At 32.1% G+C, this 16,603-nt stretch overlaps 4 protein-coding genes across 7 annotated transcripts; 1 reads left to right on the forward strand and 3 right to left on the reverse strand.

Annotated features, from left to right (window-relative positions):
* Positions 1-4,409: 4,409 nt before the first annotated feature.
* LOC110808065 (uncharacterized) lies at positions 4,410-5,461 on the reverse strand. Its single transcript, XM_022033405.2, has one exon. The coding sequence runs from the start codon at positions 5,268-5,270 to the stop codon at positions 4,623-4,625; it is 648 nt and encodes a 215-aa protein (XP_021889097.2). The 5' UTR covers positions 5,271-5,461; the 3' UTR covers positions 4,410-4,622.
* A 633-nt stretch (positions 5,462-6,094) lies between these two features.
* LOC110808090 (putative carboxylesterase SOBER1-like) lies at positions 6,095-10,139 on the reverse strand. Of its 3 annotated transcripts, XM_088208634.1 has the most exons (8): positions 9,731-9,868; positions 9,532-9,579; positions 9,371-9,453; positions 8,901-8,953; positions 8,197-8,320; positions 7,991-8,112; positions 6,541-6,648; positions 6,095-6,461 (listed from the first exon to the last, which is right to left on the reverse strand). In XM_088208634.1, exons 3-8 carry the CDS (start codon positions 9,438-9,440, stop codon positions 6,372-6,374), a joined length of 567 nt encoding a protein of 188 aa, XP_088064760.1. In that variant the 5' UTR covers positions 9,441-9,453; positions 9,532-9,579; positions 9,731-9,868; the 3' UTR covers positions 6,095-6,371. The 3 variants fall into 3 exon arrangements, with proteins under 3 accessions (XP_088064760.1, XP_021889132.1, XP_021889131.1); XM_022033440.2 differs by lacking the exon at positions 9,532-9,579 and having other exon boundaries at positions 9,731-9,922; XM_022033439.2 differs by lacking the exons at positions 9,371-9,453; positions 9,532-9,579 and having other exon boundaries at positions 9,731-10,139.
* A 573-nt stretch (positions 10,140-10,712) lies between these two features.
* Positions 10,713-12,948, reverse strand: LOC110808066 (mediator of RNA polymerase II transcription subunit 11). Of its 2 annotated transcripts, none has more exons than XM_022033407.2 (5): positions 12,690-12,948; positions 12,082-12,197; positions 11,862-11,978; positions 11,225-11,427; positions 10,713-11,023 (listed from the first exon to the last, which is right to left on the reverse strand). In XM_022033407.2, exons 2-4 carry the CDS (start codon positions 12,133-12,135, stop codon positions 11,251-11,253), a joined length of 348 nt encoding a protein of 115 aa, XP_021889099.1. In that variant the 5' UTR covers positions 12,136-12,197; positions 12,690-12,948; the 3' UTR covers positions 10,713-11,023; positions 11,225-11,250. The 2 variants fall into 2 exon arrangements, with proteins under 2 accessions (XP_021889099.1, XP_021889098.1); XM_022033406.2 differs by having other exon boundaries at positions 12,662-12,948.
* Positions 12,949-13,431: 483 nt separating this feature from the next.
* On the forward strand, positions 13,432-16,136 carry LOC110808031 (mitochondrial pyruvate carrier 4). The gene is made up of 5 exons (XM_022033356.2): positions 13,432-13,589; positions 14,520-14,618; positions 14,768-14,820; positions 15,561-15,634; positions 15,871-16,136. Exons 1-5 carry the CDS (start codon positions 13,538-13,540, stop codon positions 15,914-15,916), a joined length of 324 nt encoding a protein of 107 aa, XP_021889048.1. The 5' UTR covers positions 13,432-13,537; the 3' UTR covers positions 15,917-16,136.
* Positions 16,137-16,603: the final 467 nt, after the last annotated feature.

Here is a 16,603-nt window from a genome sequence, read left to right on the forward strand (position 1 = left end):
CCACACCGGAGCCACTGTCGACACTGAAAAGGTAAATTTTTTCTCCCATTTCATTCAAAATTCGATTTCAACCATTCCCACACCCAAATCGGAGCCAAAAGACCAAAAGAGAAGTCAAAAACTGAGAGTGGAGCTCAGCCGAGCCGTCGCGGTCATGGCCCAAAAATCGCTCCGGTGATTCCCTTCTCGTTTCTCGTTCCCTTCAATCTTCCAACTATTGCGTCCCTGACACTTTTATGGTGTAGGTCGACCAAAGAAAATCTTCGGCCATGAGAGAGGAACAGCGGAGCTGCAACACCGAAAAAACTCCTCCTCTGGTAATGCTTCAGGTTTTCTCTTTTTCGACCAATAGAAACAGTCTAACCCTATTTTTGCAAGTTTTTATGCAAAATCGGCCGAAAAAGGTCATGCCAAGAGGAGATGCCACCGTGGGTGGCGGAGTCGGTGCTGTCATAACGGAATCCTAAACTGGCCAAAAAAATTAAAAATGCTTATTTTTAACCTTTTTGAGGTATTTTAAAATACATTATGCACATTTTTTATTTCCGCTGAAAAAATTCAGGAAACTCAAGAACCATCAGGAAGCACAATGAAAAAGGCAGTGTTTCGAACACCGATCCGGAGTAAGAATCTTTCACTATTTTCTTCCGTTATAGTTAATTAAAATTTAATAAATAATAACGGTATAATTTGTAAATATTAGAATTCTTAATTAATTAAACATAAGTCACTAGTGGGGTCGGTAATCGCTTAGTACAAATTATTTATTTATATACTGTTCATTTTCAGATTGTTATTATTGCTCATTGCGTGCACTTTGATTCATAGACTTACTAGCTATTTCGCTTACTGATTGCTTTAAATCGTTATTCTCATCTATTGATTGATTTGAAATAAATGTCTAATCACATTTTCTTAATTGTTAAAGTATCAGTTCATATTGTCTGTTTAAATTTTGTTCTACTACTTTGTATGAAATCGATAATTATGAAATAAGAATGTTGTATGAAATTGATGGTTGGTTGATGATGTGAAAATGTGTATAAAAGGTTGTTTTATGATTTATATCGATATTTAATTTTTTGGATTGGTATTAAACGTTGGCATTCTTATTGGATTAATGTAATTCATCATCCTTATTTAATAATTTCATATCAGGAAGAGTAAGATCTAAATCTTGAAGAGTAAAAATGTTGCGATTAAAATTTATCACCCACATTCTATCAGAGTTGTCCAACTAAATCCTTATAGGATTTTCGTTACGTTCTTATTTCTTTTATTTTAAATTTCTTAAAATGAGTATTTCTGTAATTCTATTAGACATCCTAATTTACTGTGTAAGGAATGTAAATCTTAAATTCTCAATTACTTTCGCTATTATTTTACGAATTCAATATCTTAATTTTCATTAAATTTTGGACTTTCACGTAAACTATATCTATATCCTGTTAAGATTTATGATCCATTTTATTTTTCTTTCTCAATCCTTCAATGATATTTCATTAAATAAAGGGCATGCCATAATGATTAAAGAAGCAATCAATAATGTGAAAAAGTAATCTTAGCTCTTAATTTTTGAAATACTTCTTTTTCAATAACATTCATTTAAAACCCAAATCCTCTTAGCCAAAAAATTAATTAAAGAATATAATTACGATTAAATATTTTAATTAAAGTAATTACCCTAAATAACATTAAACAAAGCATGCTAAAAATTACAAGTCAATAAAGAGTTAAGGGTTACATATTCTTTAAAGTGTAAGCCTATACATATTTTTTATTCGTAATTAATTTTAAAATATAACAAAAAATATTATTTAAAAAATTATCTTCATTTTATTTAAATTACATGGATACCCCTTTTTCAATTAATTTATTTATTTTTCAATTGCTTTCCAAAAAGGTGAAATTATACAACAAAATCAAAGTCTATATATTTGAGGATTTGACTTAATCTAGTGACCCATTAAAAAATTTGGTGACAACTATGTTCACCAAGCTGAAATTTTATTGAGATAACTACCTAGAACATTAAAATTACAAAAATTATATGAAAATATATTTAGAATTAAATATTGAATCGGTCAAATTTTTTATGAGACAAAATTAAGAATAGAATTCGAATTCGAATTCGAGCAAGTAGTTTTACTAATAAGGTATAATGCTAACTCGAGTAGTCACGCATTATTAGTACAAATTAATTAATTGACTTTTGGGTCTACTTAGTTATATATTTAGTAAATTATAAGTGTGAGTATATGTTAAAATAATAAAAATTTTGAGAATTATTATAATTATTTTTAATCATTTTAAACATAATTATGTTAATTATTAAATATTGTATTAAGTAATAAAATTTTATTATAATAAATTACTAAATGGGTATCTTTTAATTAATTTAGTTGAATTTTCTTTTAATTATTTAATATATGGGCCTGTCTAGTCTAATTTTAATAACATTAAATTGGCACAATATGCATTTCTCATGATACTTGCATAAAGAAAAAATAAATAAATAAATAGCACTTTCCAACTTTGTTCATGCCACTTTTTTTCTTTCAATAAATAAATAAATAAAATAAAATAAAACCTTATTGCAATTATTTATATTTCAATAATTAATATATTCCAATCACGGGTACATTAACTAATTTTGTTTTTCTTTTTCTTAAACTCATTAAAAATCACATAATAATAAATTCAAAATAGTGTTTTTAATGTAAACATAAATTGTCAATGAAATAATATGTTCTTAACAAATTTAATAATCAACATATATAATCCCAATATATATATATATACCGTATTTTTATTTTCTTAAATAATGTATTTATTGGTAAATCAGTTTCTAAATTATGCATAGTCATAAATAAAATAAAATTATAAAAAAATTAATACATTCACTAATAAAACTAACAAAAAAATATTCTATTATAATAAAAAATATATATCACCCATATATTAGGAAACTTATATATATATATATAGAGAGAGAGAAGTAATTAAAATTCTTTAAGTCCTTTTAATATACATAAAATTAAATTTTAAGATAATTATAAAAATACTCTCGTAACTAAAATCATCAAATTAGACTAATTATTATAATAATTAAATTAAATAAATTTTATTATATTTATTAACAATAATAAAAATATTTTATAATAATTAAATTTTATTAATTGAGATAATCTTAAAAAAATTGAATCACTTTTTTATTCTAAAAATATATATAATTTTGAAGGGTAAATTGGTAAAAGTGAAAAAGAAATTAACGAAATTATGGAAAGAATAAATGGTTCTTTGGAATTGGAGCACACACCGAAAAAGATAATTTGGACGGGAGCGATTGATTAGTGGGGTGCCTATATAGAATTTATAGGGGCACCCCTTCCTTCCCCCTTCCACGGCCTTTGCTTTAATCGAAGCCCTTTGCTTTTGCCGACCTCGATTTCGGTGACACCTGCAATTTTCTTCCATGCGGACCATCACCATCGAATCCTAACCCATATTTTCCAAAATACCCAAACTACCCCTCTTGTATTCTTTCAACTGTTCTTTCTGGTCCGTGGGCATTTTTGGAAAACAAAAGTTCCCAACCGCGGTTGTCTAGTCAGAAGATTTTAGGTGCGAACGGCGTCGTTGCATGAGACGGTCATACACCTCCTTCACAGAGATACGGCGCCGTTTTCATGCCGACGGTTGATTCTTCCTAACCCAAGTGCTTACCAAAGTGCCAACTTCCCCAAAAATATATGAAAGGTGAACTTACTTTTTTGTACATATTCCCACTTTTTTAAAAAAAAAAAATAATAATTTTTTATAATAAAATTTCTTCAGATTTATGTAGTTCAAATGGTTTACAACATTATTCCACTAAAATAAATAAATAAATCCTACTTTTTTAAAAAGCTTGTTCGATGGAAAAAACATTTTAAATAACAACCATATTATTATATATTTATAATTTACATACATATTTTTATACAACTGATATTAAAAATTTAAGCATAACTATTTATTTAATAGATACTAAAAAAACCCACTTACCCTATTATTATAAATATTTTTAAAATTTAAAATTTCTATTTTTTGACAAATTTAAAAATTAAATTTACAATTGGGTCAGTCAATTTTCTATGCTACTAATAATAATTCGTTCACCAAATTAAGAAATCCAATGAACATTTAGCCTAATTAGGAAAAAGAAAATTGTACTTTTAGAGAAGGAAAAGGAAATGGGCTTAGTGTAATTCCAATTTCCTAAAATATATTTTAAAAATTATTTTTTTTAATAAAGAATATAAAAATATTATAAATTAAATATATTTATTTTCTTTGAAAATAAAAAAGAAAAGAATCTAACTACGAATATAGAAAGTCTAAGCAAGAAAAAGATAAAAGAGAAAATATACAGCATAACAATGGTGATGATGATATAACTAGAGATGAATATATATATATATATATTCGAAACTTAACTACCCATTTTTACATGTTAATTAAAAAGGGTATTATACAGAAGAAAAAAAACTTCATTTTCCTTAATAGAGAAGAATAATAAAACTAGAAAATCGAAGAAAGAAAGAACCCACCGTAATTTTCTTCCTGATTTTCCCGGAAAATCACTGGCCCCAAACACTCCAAATCCTTTCTCCGATGAAACTCACCAGGTTTCTCACCGAACCCTTTTCTCCCCCTTCCTTTTCGTCACCACAGCCACCACTACCACCGCTATTTTCCCCCACTGAATCATTCTCAGTGCTCACCTCGTTCTTTCCTGAACCTGACTCAGTACGAGTTGAATCAGCTGAGTTACCAACTTCACTTCCTCCACTACTACCACCTCCGCCACCGTTTCCACCATTTCCTCCGGCTCCACCTTTCTTTCGTCTCTCCTTCTTACTGGGTTTCACCGTTTTCTTGTTCTGCACCAAACCATCTTCAAACGCGTCGATGATTTCATGAATCAGCTGCCTGTTCGGAGATGAATCCCACCTGACCCAGTAACTCATGTAGCATCTGAAGCAATCGCAGCTGAAAAGAGGAGGATGGTCGCCGGTGGTGTTGGTGCTCTTCTGGGTAACATTAGCACTCCTCTTTTGACCGGATAAGTTATTGTTAGAGCAGGAGATGAGGTAAGCCAGAACTTCCCGGTCCTCCGGCGAGAGAGCTGCCGTGAGAGTGAGTATCGCGGCGGGAAGGAAAGCCAGGTGGTCGGAAATGATTGGCGGTGACGGATGAACCGTGCCTTTGCGGTAAAGCTTCTTCATCGTTTAATCAGAAAACAAAACCAGAGAGAGAGAGGAAAAGCAGAAAAGAAAAAGGAGTCAGAGGTTTTGAAGCTGTGGAGAAGAAAGAGAGAATCAGAAGGAGGAGGATGAAGGAGGTGACGTCTAGAGTCTATAGAGAAGAGAGGAAGTGTTCAGGTGTGACGCAGTGTAAGATAAGTGAATTGGGGGAGTGAATCTTGGTCGTTTGTTTTTGTTGTTTGTGATTATTACAGTCATGCAGTGGGACCTACAGCTAGGGTTTTTTGTTCCTTTGTCTGCGTCCCTGTTGTCTCACTTTAAACCGCCATTGTTGGATGGGCGAGGCTCGAGGGTTTTATTTATTTATTTATTTTTCTGAGATGGATATATAAAATTATATTGAGGCTCACATTTTCAGAGAAATTTTTTATTTATAAAAATTTTAAAACTATTATTATAGCAAATTTGATCATCACAATTTTATAAATATAATAATAAATAATTAATTTTATTAAATTAAATATTATAATTCAGTCAATTCTAACTCATAAAACGCACAAAATAATAAGTTTTATATCCCGAATGAGATTCAAAATTCATAATTTTTAAATAAAACGTAAAAATTTTAACAACTAAACTATGACATCGAGAGTAATTAATTTGATTACTCGGTAAAGTTCCATTTGCATTTTGGCTATTTGGTTAACTCATACAACTCCAAACCTTCTAATTTACTGTCTTTAACTGGTAGAGAAACTTATTACTATAAACAATAACAAGATTAAAATTTTGTTTTGAACATGTTTAAGATTGCCAAAAGAAATGCATGATGTGTAAAACCTTCATAGAATAAATTACAAAATTTTATTTCAAAACAGATCAAATTATGAAGTGTAAATCTATACTTTACCAAACTATATATGTCCCAAAAAGTATAAAAGATAAAGCAGTCAATAGACTGGAATGGCAAATGAAAATTCCTCAAGTTCTTTAGCACAACATGGAAATTACTGGCAGAACCTGTTTTCCCTTTTGTATATCATGATTAATCAACAACCGGGATACCAATTTCTGATTATCATAACTTAATAACTCCGAGTAACTTCAAGAATACTCAAACGTTTACGAAGAACTCTGTAGACGAGCCTTGATCCACGATTCCAGGTGCCGCAGTTCCTCGTTGCTTATTGAATGGCCAAGACCAGGATATGCCTGAAGCATTATGTACAAGTTAGGTTTTTTTTTATTAGAAGTAGGAAACAAGAGAGGTTTGGGAGAGTAAGCTCATTACCTTAAACTCACAGGTTACACCGGCTCGTTCAAGGAATGGGGGACCTGCTTGTCCAGCTTCAAACAATACTGTTTTATCAGCCATTCCATGAGACCACAGAATAGGAGTCTACAAAAAAGAGAGAAGATTTTCGACTATTAGGTTGAGTTGGGTGAAAATTTTTAATTTCATAGAGTAAGAATGGGAATATAGTACACGTCCAATTTAATTAGTTGTTTCTGTTATTGCTCTATTGATTAGAGAATACAAGTCTATCATAATAGAATTGAACATATGAATGAAAATTACATTCTAATTTCAGTCTAAACAAATGCATCTTGTAAAATTGAAGATATGTGTGGGGTTATTCAATAAATATCCAATATACAAATGACTAAGAATTCTACATATCAAATAATCGATATCTAAAAGAAATGAAAATATATTAGAATTGAAACAAAATGCAACATCTCATAAAAGTGCAAAGCATATTTCAGAATACCTGGAAAATCCCACAGAGAAATGATAGACTGTTCTTTTTCCTCACTAATGTGTTAAATCTCAGATAGATTGATATATACCTAATGTTGCATTTATTTCATTTCTTTCACAATTTCTAATTCTAATAATCATATCAGTCATTCACTTTGTATAGTTACAATATGATCTATTGTATTTGAGCTAACACTACTCATATTTTCAATTGTTTTGATATGGGAATTTAACCCAACTTTGAAGGAGAAGAAGTTGATTCCCACAATTATGGAATTCAATGTAAGGCAGTAATAACTAACAAACTGAAAATCATGTTGTACATTACGTATATTAATACTAATATGAGAAGTATCACTAGTAACTGATTAGGGATTGAATGAGAATCGAACCAAATGTAAACATAAGAGTAATAGAGTTCTAGTTTCATTTGCAATTAATAGAGCGATAATAAAAGAAACAAATCTTGAACTGTGTGAAGTCTACATGCTCTCTTTTTTTTTTTTACATCCTCAAATCTACTAAAAGTAAAGACTTAATACCGCTCTCTATCTTCTGGGTGGTTTGGAATGAGAGGAATAAGAGGACTTTTGAAGGAGTTGATAATGTAAATGGTTTTGATATTCTTAAAAATAGATGGTTCCGAATTCTTGATTTTTTGTTATGGGGTCATCCTCTTTGTTCTATAGAGAATTTAACGAAACTTATTGATACATTGATTGACTTGCAAATTTTGTTTATGGGTGATACCCCTTAGTGCCCATATCAATACAATTCACACTTTATATTTAAAAAAAAAAAAACTAAAAGTAGATCACCATGCTTAGCACCCAATTGATCATCCTTCAACAGATCAGAAAAAATTCTATTTCATACAAGGTTGAAACAGCAAGCACAGGAAATGGAAAGACATTGGATTTGCAGAAAGAAATAAGGTTTGAATATTGCATTATACAACTGGTGTAATTTTTGCGACTACCTTTGCTGCATCTGATGGGAATTGTTCTGGCATAGAGGAATTAAAGGGAATCCATCCACTAAAGACTGCACCTCCTCCAAGAGTTTTTGGGTACATCAGAACACTGGCCAAGGTCAAAGCACCTGTAGAAACTTGTTACAGTTTGCAAGGTACCAAATGTAATAAACTTCAGTGACAGAAGTTATTTGTTGAGAAAAAGAAAAGACCTCCTTGACTAAATCCACATACAAATACATTGTTGGGATTTGTTCCAGCGGCAATCTCTTTGTCTATTATTGCATGCACATTCCGAACTGCTTTAAGCAAACCACTTTCATCTTGAGGGGAACTCTGATACATGGGCAAAAGCAAAATAAACTTAACAAACTTAAATGGTACACAAGAAAATCCATATGAGTTAAGGTGGAATTGTATTCTAGGGACTAGAGAGCCTGCAAGAAGTCTAATTTCCAAGGAATAAAACAGAAAGCAAATCAAGAAAGCGAGCTGAAAATTGTCCAGGTGCAAATTGCTCACTCTTGATCATGAACAAGCTTACATCTGTGTTTCTCAGATATAATAGTGTTTCTCAGATATATTAAGTGACCTCTAGGCGAAAATATTGAATGGTTAAAAAAATTTTCTGGCAGAATCCACGTAAACGTCCAATGATCAAGATGAAAAGGCCTAATTCCAACATGAAAGAATGCTTGACATGTCACCCTATAATAAGTTATTACGTATTAATAATAAGATAATTAACCATGAAATCAGCAACTTAGCATCAATTCATTTCCCAAGAATTGAATAAAAATAGAATTGCTTTTGAACATTTTATATCTTAATTTCATGATACAAAAATATTCAACTTGTAAACTAAAGATGAGTTAAATGAAATTCGATATAGAATAGAAAGGGAAGTGTAACTCACAGCTGTCACAGGAATCTCATGAATGTCAAACCATGAAGGCATCACCATACCATCTATAGAAAATATGGAAATTAACACAAAAAAGTATGACACAAAAATACAATTTGAAAGAAACCTCCAACAGGGAAATTTAAAGAAGAAAACAAAACCACTATAGTGAGTTACAGATACTGATAAAAAGGTAACAATGGAGTTGATTTTCATGATAGGATGAGTACCAAGTCAATCATTTATAAGACGAGTAAAACAAAATCACTAGAAAAGAGTCTAAAAGTTTTTCAACTAGTTTGATGATATCCCTCAAACTTGGTTAAAATGAATAATAAGACCATGTATATCACTAGAAAAGTCTCAAAATTTCTACTGATTGTTTCTAATCTGAGACATCTAAAATTTAGCTGACAAATGCTATTTACAGATGAATCCAATATATTGAATATCAATACAATACATACATCATATTAAAGTACCTCTCTTGGCCTTTCTAACCATCCATTTCTCTTTGCTAGCTTCAGTTTTATGGTTCATTTTCAGCATCATTCGAAAGGAGAAACTGATAACAAAAAATTCAATTGCATCAAGAATGTAGGTCAAATGGGAATTGGGTTTTTTCTTTTCACTAGTCACCTACCATCATAAACTGCTAAAACGTCTAACATTCCGTTTCAAATTGAGTCATCTGACCATACAGAAAACCACCAAGAGAATCAAACTATCAAGCCAACAAGAAAATCAACATCCATTTGTGTAAACCCGGATCCAACAATCCAAGCCATGACAACACGCGTGATACATATATATGTGTGTCTATGTATGTAAAGGAGACTTACAGTTGCAGGTGACTGGGTTGGAAGGAGCAGAGGGAAAAGACCATTTGGTGTTTCTGAACTCTGGAGAAGTGAATAGAGTTCTGATGGGTTCATTGGCGGGACCCGAATCGCCCAACCCGTGAAGCCACAAGATGAAGCTTCGAGCCATGGAGTCCCGTCGTGTAGAAGAAGAGGGGTGAGGCTCTGTGAATGGCTGGAAAAAGAGAAGGAAGATAATGGTGGTACCTAACGTTACAAAGAGAAGAACTAGCGGTTTTGTCAGCCCAGTAGGATGCATAATTTAAGGTCTTCCATGGCGAAACGGGTTCCAAACTATCGCGCGGAGAGAGAGAGAGAGAGAGAGACAGAGAACAGAGAATGTGAAAAGACTGAAGTATCCTCCCCCTTGTCCTGAATTCTCAGATCTCTGGAATTTGCCTGATATATACAATTAATTTTATATATTTCAATATTATTATTTTTTTATTACAATAAAATATATATTAAGTTTCAACCACATGTAAGTCAAAATTAGGGTTTCTCTAATGCTTTAGAACTTGAATAATTGGTAGACTAAAATTTGCTGGTTAATTTTTTGATTTGTAACATATATGAATTTAATTAAAAATTATATAATTTTCTTACTAAGAAATTAAGTAAATTATAATTAATGTTCAATTACTATACGAAAATGTATAATTTTTTTTTTAAAAAAAGAGGATTCTTACAAAACATGCTGGAATATTATATTTAAAATATATCCATTTAATTATATTCTCTTGGTAATTTTTTAATGTATTAAAAATGGGTAAAGAGTGAAATTTTATTTAAACCAAAATTGCTAATTAAGATAAATTTAATGATTAAATTCAATATTTTTTGGATTCCTACCGTTATTAATTTCAAATTTAGTGGTAACAAAAACATCTAACAGCTCATATTGCTCTAAATTGTTTGATTAAATGATTAAATTGCAATGCTCAATTAACAGGCGTAAAACGAATTTAGTGCAACATAATATTCTGCATCATCAACTTCATTGATTTCTAAACCAACAATATAACTAGGATAAGCAATTATATTTGGTAATATGTAGTTTCCAGTAGCTACCAAAACGAGCTGAAATGAAGAAGACAGAATAAATCAAGTTATAAGAACCGAGAGGAATGGAGGAGTTGATTTCTTATGACTTGTTAGTCATCATAGGAAGGTTGAAATATCGGTGAAGACAAACCGAAGGGAATGGAAGTAAAAGTAGCAAGCATACCGTGCCTGCTTAGCTTCTCTTGATCAGCTTGCTGTTTGGCATCACACCTACAAAGCAAGAAAATATTCGATGACCGAAAATAACTGAAACTAAAAATTAATTGTTAATTTGATGCTAGCTAAACACAACCATTCTCCAAATTTGAATCTCCTATGAACTGTCTGGATCGTGGAGAAAGAAGATGAGTGCCACGGAATTCATATGGTGTACAGAATATATAAGAAATTCATGAAAGACCAGAAACTCACTAGCAAATGCTACACAAAATGCATCTTCAAATGGAAGCGTGATATTCGTCGATAGTCTGCTTCATCCCATCCAGTTGTGACAGCACATACTCCAGCTTCTTGCAACATATCTCATTTGCTATTCTTGCACTGTAATCACACTTCTCAAATGGACGGTATTCACATGCACTCTTTATCTCATCCCTTAATGTCACTTGGATATCCTACTTTTCATAAAAATCAAACTTATTATGAAACTCAAAGGGAAAAATTTATATTTAACATCCAAAAAAAAAAAAGAAAACTATCTAACCCATTAGATAGCAAGACAATAAAAAACTCGAGGCAAAACACAAGGTAACTCGGTACAATGATTTATATTCTGCTTAGAGTTAGATTGATAAACAGAAAATGTGTTCATGGAACCTAACCTTAGAGGTAAAATAAAGTCACAGTGTTTGGATTATAATCATCACACTATAGATTACACCAACTATATAAACAATAGTTACATATGTTGGAGAAATATTTTCCAATTTCATTTATCATATTTTGGCTTTTACTCGAAGAAACTAAAAGTTTAAGGTGCAAAAGGAACTTGAACGAATCCTTCAGAGGCACTAGGTTAACTTAACATTTAGAGAAATAAAGGAAAGACCTTGATTAATTGCATGAATTCGAGGCAATGGTTGTTGATGAATTCTTTTCTAGGTCCAGTAGGGTTTGCAAGTTCATCCATAATCCCTCCTGCCAGTTCCAAAACCCTAACAATTCTCTGTACCAAAAAATTAAGGGGAAAAAAAAGGAAACAAACCCTTAAACTTGCATAGAGTCAACATTTTAACCCCAAAAGGATTAGATTTTCAGTTCTTAATTACCTTCTCCACATTTTGAAGCTTCTGCAGCGAAGAGTTTTGCGTCTGTGTATCCATGAAAACTTGGTCTCTTTACTCTCAATCAACAGTCACAGGCTTCTTCAAGTCTCACAATATATCTAATTATTCAAGCAAATAAGCACAATTAAACTCTAGCCAATCTAGACTATATCCACGAATTAGTGTACACACAGGTTATGTTCGGAACAACTAAATTTCACAAAACAAAAAAGTATCAAATTTCAACTAAATTTCATCATCTCCTAATTAAACTAGAAACTGATTTTCAAATGAACTCAGACAAAAATTCTTCATTGGTTCTAAACAAATCCTAAATGTCGATCTCTGTTTACATTCACTCATTTTTCTCATTTTCAACATTAAATCACCTGTAAATTCTGATACTATAACCAGAGATGATCTCGCAATGAACTAAATTCACCAGAGCAAGCATGTCATGGATTAATTCTAAGTCATTTCATTTCACCATCAATATTCAACACAAAATTGACACTGACAAAGGGGAAAAAATCTTAGGAATTAACTCAAGGAGAAAACAAAGAGAAAAAGAGCCAGATTATACCGCAGATAACCAGTTCTTCCTCAAATACCTCTCTGTTGCGAAAAGATTTCTTTCTCTTCCTCTTCTACCTTCTCATATTTTTACTTTTTGTATTTGACTCGGCTCTTAAACTTCAGTCAAATCCCGCTCAGCCTACTGATTTGTCTGCATTTCATTCCTCGGCCTTTTGCCCTTTCTCAAAATAGCTATCTCTTTTCTTTATCGACCTTCGAATGCCCCAACTCTCTCTGATTTCTCAGCTCAATTCCAGAAAGCCCAAAATTCTCCCCCTAATTTTGACCAGAAGCGAGCTCGTCTTAGAGCTGTTGCTTGACCAGAAACACCCAAAACGGAGTCGTTTAAAGTAGAGAAGTTATGGGCTTACAAGTCGGCCCAGTGGGCTTAAGAATTATAGCACATTTGGGCTATTTCTCTTGATAGAAATGGATCGGATTATTATTTAGAAAATAGTTTTGTTTTCTTAATTTTTAAAATTAATTTTTTTAAAAAAATTTAATTTTAATGGATAAAATCCCGGAGGTAATAATTAATTAATTGTAAGATATATTAAATAATAATAAAATATAGCAAAATAAGTATAATATTTTTTTTTATAAATTTGAATATAACCATTTTGTATTTATATCATGAATTATGGGCAAAAGTGTAATTTTATAAAATTTACTAGTACTATATTGAATTCAATAAAAAGCTAAGTTGCAAATATTTCACCGTGGGATAAAACGACAACGTTTTAAGGTGGATACCGAGCTGGAAGGTGACGTAACCGAAACGCTTGAACGTCGATCAAGTACAAAAGCTGGGCTGGAGGGTAGAATCATTTTCACCCACCAAACAGGAGGAGGCGAAAGAAACTTCTTAGAGAGAGAGGACTCCATGACATCGAAGCTGCAAGCTCTATGGAATCACCCCGCAGGACCCAAAACCAGTGAGTTGACTCGGTTTATTACGTCACTCGCATATCGTTATGCTCTAGTACATGTCATTTTTCTTTTTCCGCTTTACATTTCTATGTTGTGCAAATACCTCCAAATGATCCATCTATCTTCAGCGATTTTGAAAACAAAAATACCCGTTTGGAGATTCAGCTCGGTTTGTCCTTAGAATCGTTGTTTGTGGATTGCCGTAAGGTTGTATTTTTGACTTTTTGATTCTCCGATTTCGGATTTGTGGCATTGAATTTTATAGTCCAGGTTTCTATGAAATTATTCAAATCTCAAAATCCTTCATTTTTAATCAATTAAAGAGATAAAACATTTTAGAAAAAACCATGATAGTCAAAGTGGGTAAGTTGGGTTATTTTGTTTGTTTGTGTTACTGTTTCGGAAAATTCGGTTTAAATGATTTGATCTTTGATTAAATCTACGAATATTTTGTACGCTTAGTTAATTGCAGGTTATTAGCAAGCAATTGAATCTATTCGGAAAAAATGCTCTTTCTAAAAGGTTAAAGAAATTATTTTTCAATTAGTATTAGGAAGAACCAAACATGTTCTATCCTACATGGGCAATTGGCAATTGGGTAGAATAATCACCAAAATAGTGGAAGTTGTGATAAAGATTTCAAATTTTTAAAAAGTTAAAATTAAGTGTTGAAGAGTAGTTTATTCAAGGTTTTTATGATTTCTTGTTTAAAAGTATGATTTCTCACTGAAGATTGGTATTGATCTCATTGTTAACATTCTACAATGTGCTTAGTTCATTTCTCGTTAATTTTTATTCAATTCCTAGTTTTAGTACTCATACTTGGCTTAATATGCATAATTGCAATGTAATTCGTACTGTGAATTCTTCGGTGCTGAAAACTCAGCTTCCATCTTGAAAGGAAGGGTGTAAGTGTGATTTCATTTGTCATGCAGTTCACTTTTGGGCACCGACATTTAAATGGGGAATAAGCATAGCAAATATTGCGGATTTCTCTAAACCACCAGAGAAGCTCTCATATCCTCAGCAAATAGGTACATGTTGTTCAATGTTTTTTTAAAGAATTCATATGCGATTGAGCATGTATCCATTTGGCCAATGATGGTTTCCATAAATTGTTATTTGGTTTTAGGGATTTTCTGTTTTTAACCGAAGTTTATTGATCTTGTCATGTCTTACCCAGCGGTTACATGCACTGGACTTATTTGGTCACGTTACAGCACTGTAATCACTCCTGTAAGTTGGACTACTGATTAGATAACCATCACATGGTAGATCTTTTTGCATAGAGTTAACCATCATTTGTTAGATAATCATTAGTAATACATACATAGTGATGTAAGTGTGGTGTCTTAGCATACAAGGCCTATGATATCAGGGCCTATGCCCTTTCTTAACGCGGAAATTCCAAAATTCTCCATGTATTTGGTTTAACTTGATTCCTGTTATCATCTAATTTAGACATTGGAATTTTCAGTTTGATTGGGATTTCATTTCCTCATTTCCCACATAGCTGTCTTTGGTCTCGAGTATATTTTGTTGTGGGATGGAGATATGTGCCAATTTGTAAAATCAACATTCAAGATAAAGAAATATCATATTTTATCTACACTTCATGTTGAACTTATTTTCTCTTTGTATATGTTTGTGTAAGGGGGAGAGAGGTGGAGATGTAGACGTTGATATTAATTGATGTCTGATGCTTGAATACTCAGTAACTGGGCTGCCTCATGTAGTTTTTTTAACTATTTCCATATATGTAGGAAACTTCAACCATCAAAATGTTAAGAGAAGAAAATATTTTAACTTTGCCTACAATTTGGGAACCTTCTGATTCTGGATCCTTTCCATTCTTTCTTTTGAAATTTTCTTGTTTAATATGTTTTAGATGAATCTTTGTTTCATTTCTCTTGCCAATTATGCATAGGGAGTTTCTTTAGTTTTAACTGTTTTTTATCTTCAATTTTTAATTTCAGAAAAACTGGAATCTTTTGAGTGTAAATGTTGCAATGGCTGGGACTGGTCTTTATCAACTTTCACGTAAAATAAGGTAAGTGAAAGATACTTACTTCGGGAGATGTTTATCTTTACCTTTTGAGCAAGACTAGTTGAGCAGTGTTGTAGAACATGATTAGGGCATAATTGCCAATTTTCTGTTACTTGTCTGCTGGAAAGTTTTTCCCATAGTTTTTCTTGCAATCATTTTTCTCTATTCATTTCAGTTTTCCAATTAACATTTGTTGTGCCAATCCAAGATCGACTTTAGTTTGTTACATCCATTTTCAGGCATGACTACTACTCCGAGGAAGAGGCTGCTGTTGCGAAACAATGATGACGAAATCTTCATAGCCTCCTACATAGTGGAGGGATCAGGCCACGTTTATTCCTTTCCTCAAAGTTGATTGAATTTCAACTTCAACATATGATATGCTCTGCTTTTGGATTCGTAACTGGATCTTGATTGTCATTTTGCTTGTAAAGCGAAAAGAAATTATGCAATTCAACTAGAAAACTTTCAGAATTTGCTAATAAAGTTAGATGGTTTCTCTTTACTTGTTTGATCATTTGAGTTAGACATTCCAAACTTCTGGTATAATGTTTTGGTTAAAAGGGTCTAGCAGACAGTTGTTTCATTCCTGGTGAAGTGGTGGGATAAAGAGCCATTGCCCTACGATCTGATTGGTTGTCATTTCATCAAGCTTTAGATTGCATTTGCACTATCTCAATGACTTTGAACAGAATCACAGGTTTAATCATCCAAGCTATCCAGTTCATTTTAGAAATTGTGGATCTTGACCTTTTTGCTCGATTGTTCTAATTTTACTGTTATTAGGTGTTGCTCTATGCATATAATTCTCCATGTGACCGTGAGCTTCCATGTAGACTCCCGTGTGGCCGTGAGCTCCATCTTGAGTTAGGCCTTGCTCTCCTTTAATGCGGCAATAACCTTTTAAGCTCATGTAGCCAATGTTTCCTTTGTAACCGTGAGCTCTTGAGCTTATGTAATCTCTCATGTGAA

The sequence above is a fragment of the Carica papaya genome, chromosome 7, assembly GCF_054855325.1.
Source record: "Carica papaya isolate Zhongbai chromosome 7, ASM5485532v1, whole genome shotgun sequence".
Taxonomy (NCBI): domain Eukaryota; kingdom Viridiplantae; phylum Streptophyta; class Magnoliopsida; order Brassicales; family Caricaceae; genus Carica; species Carica papaya.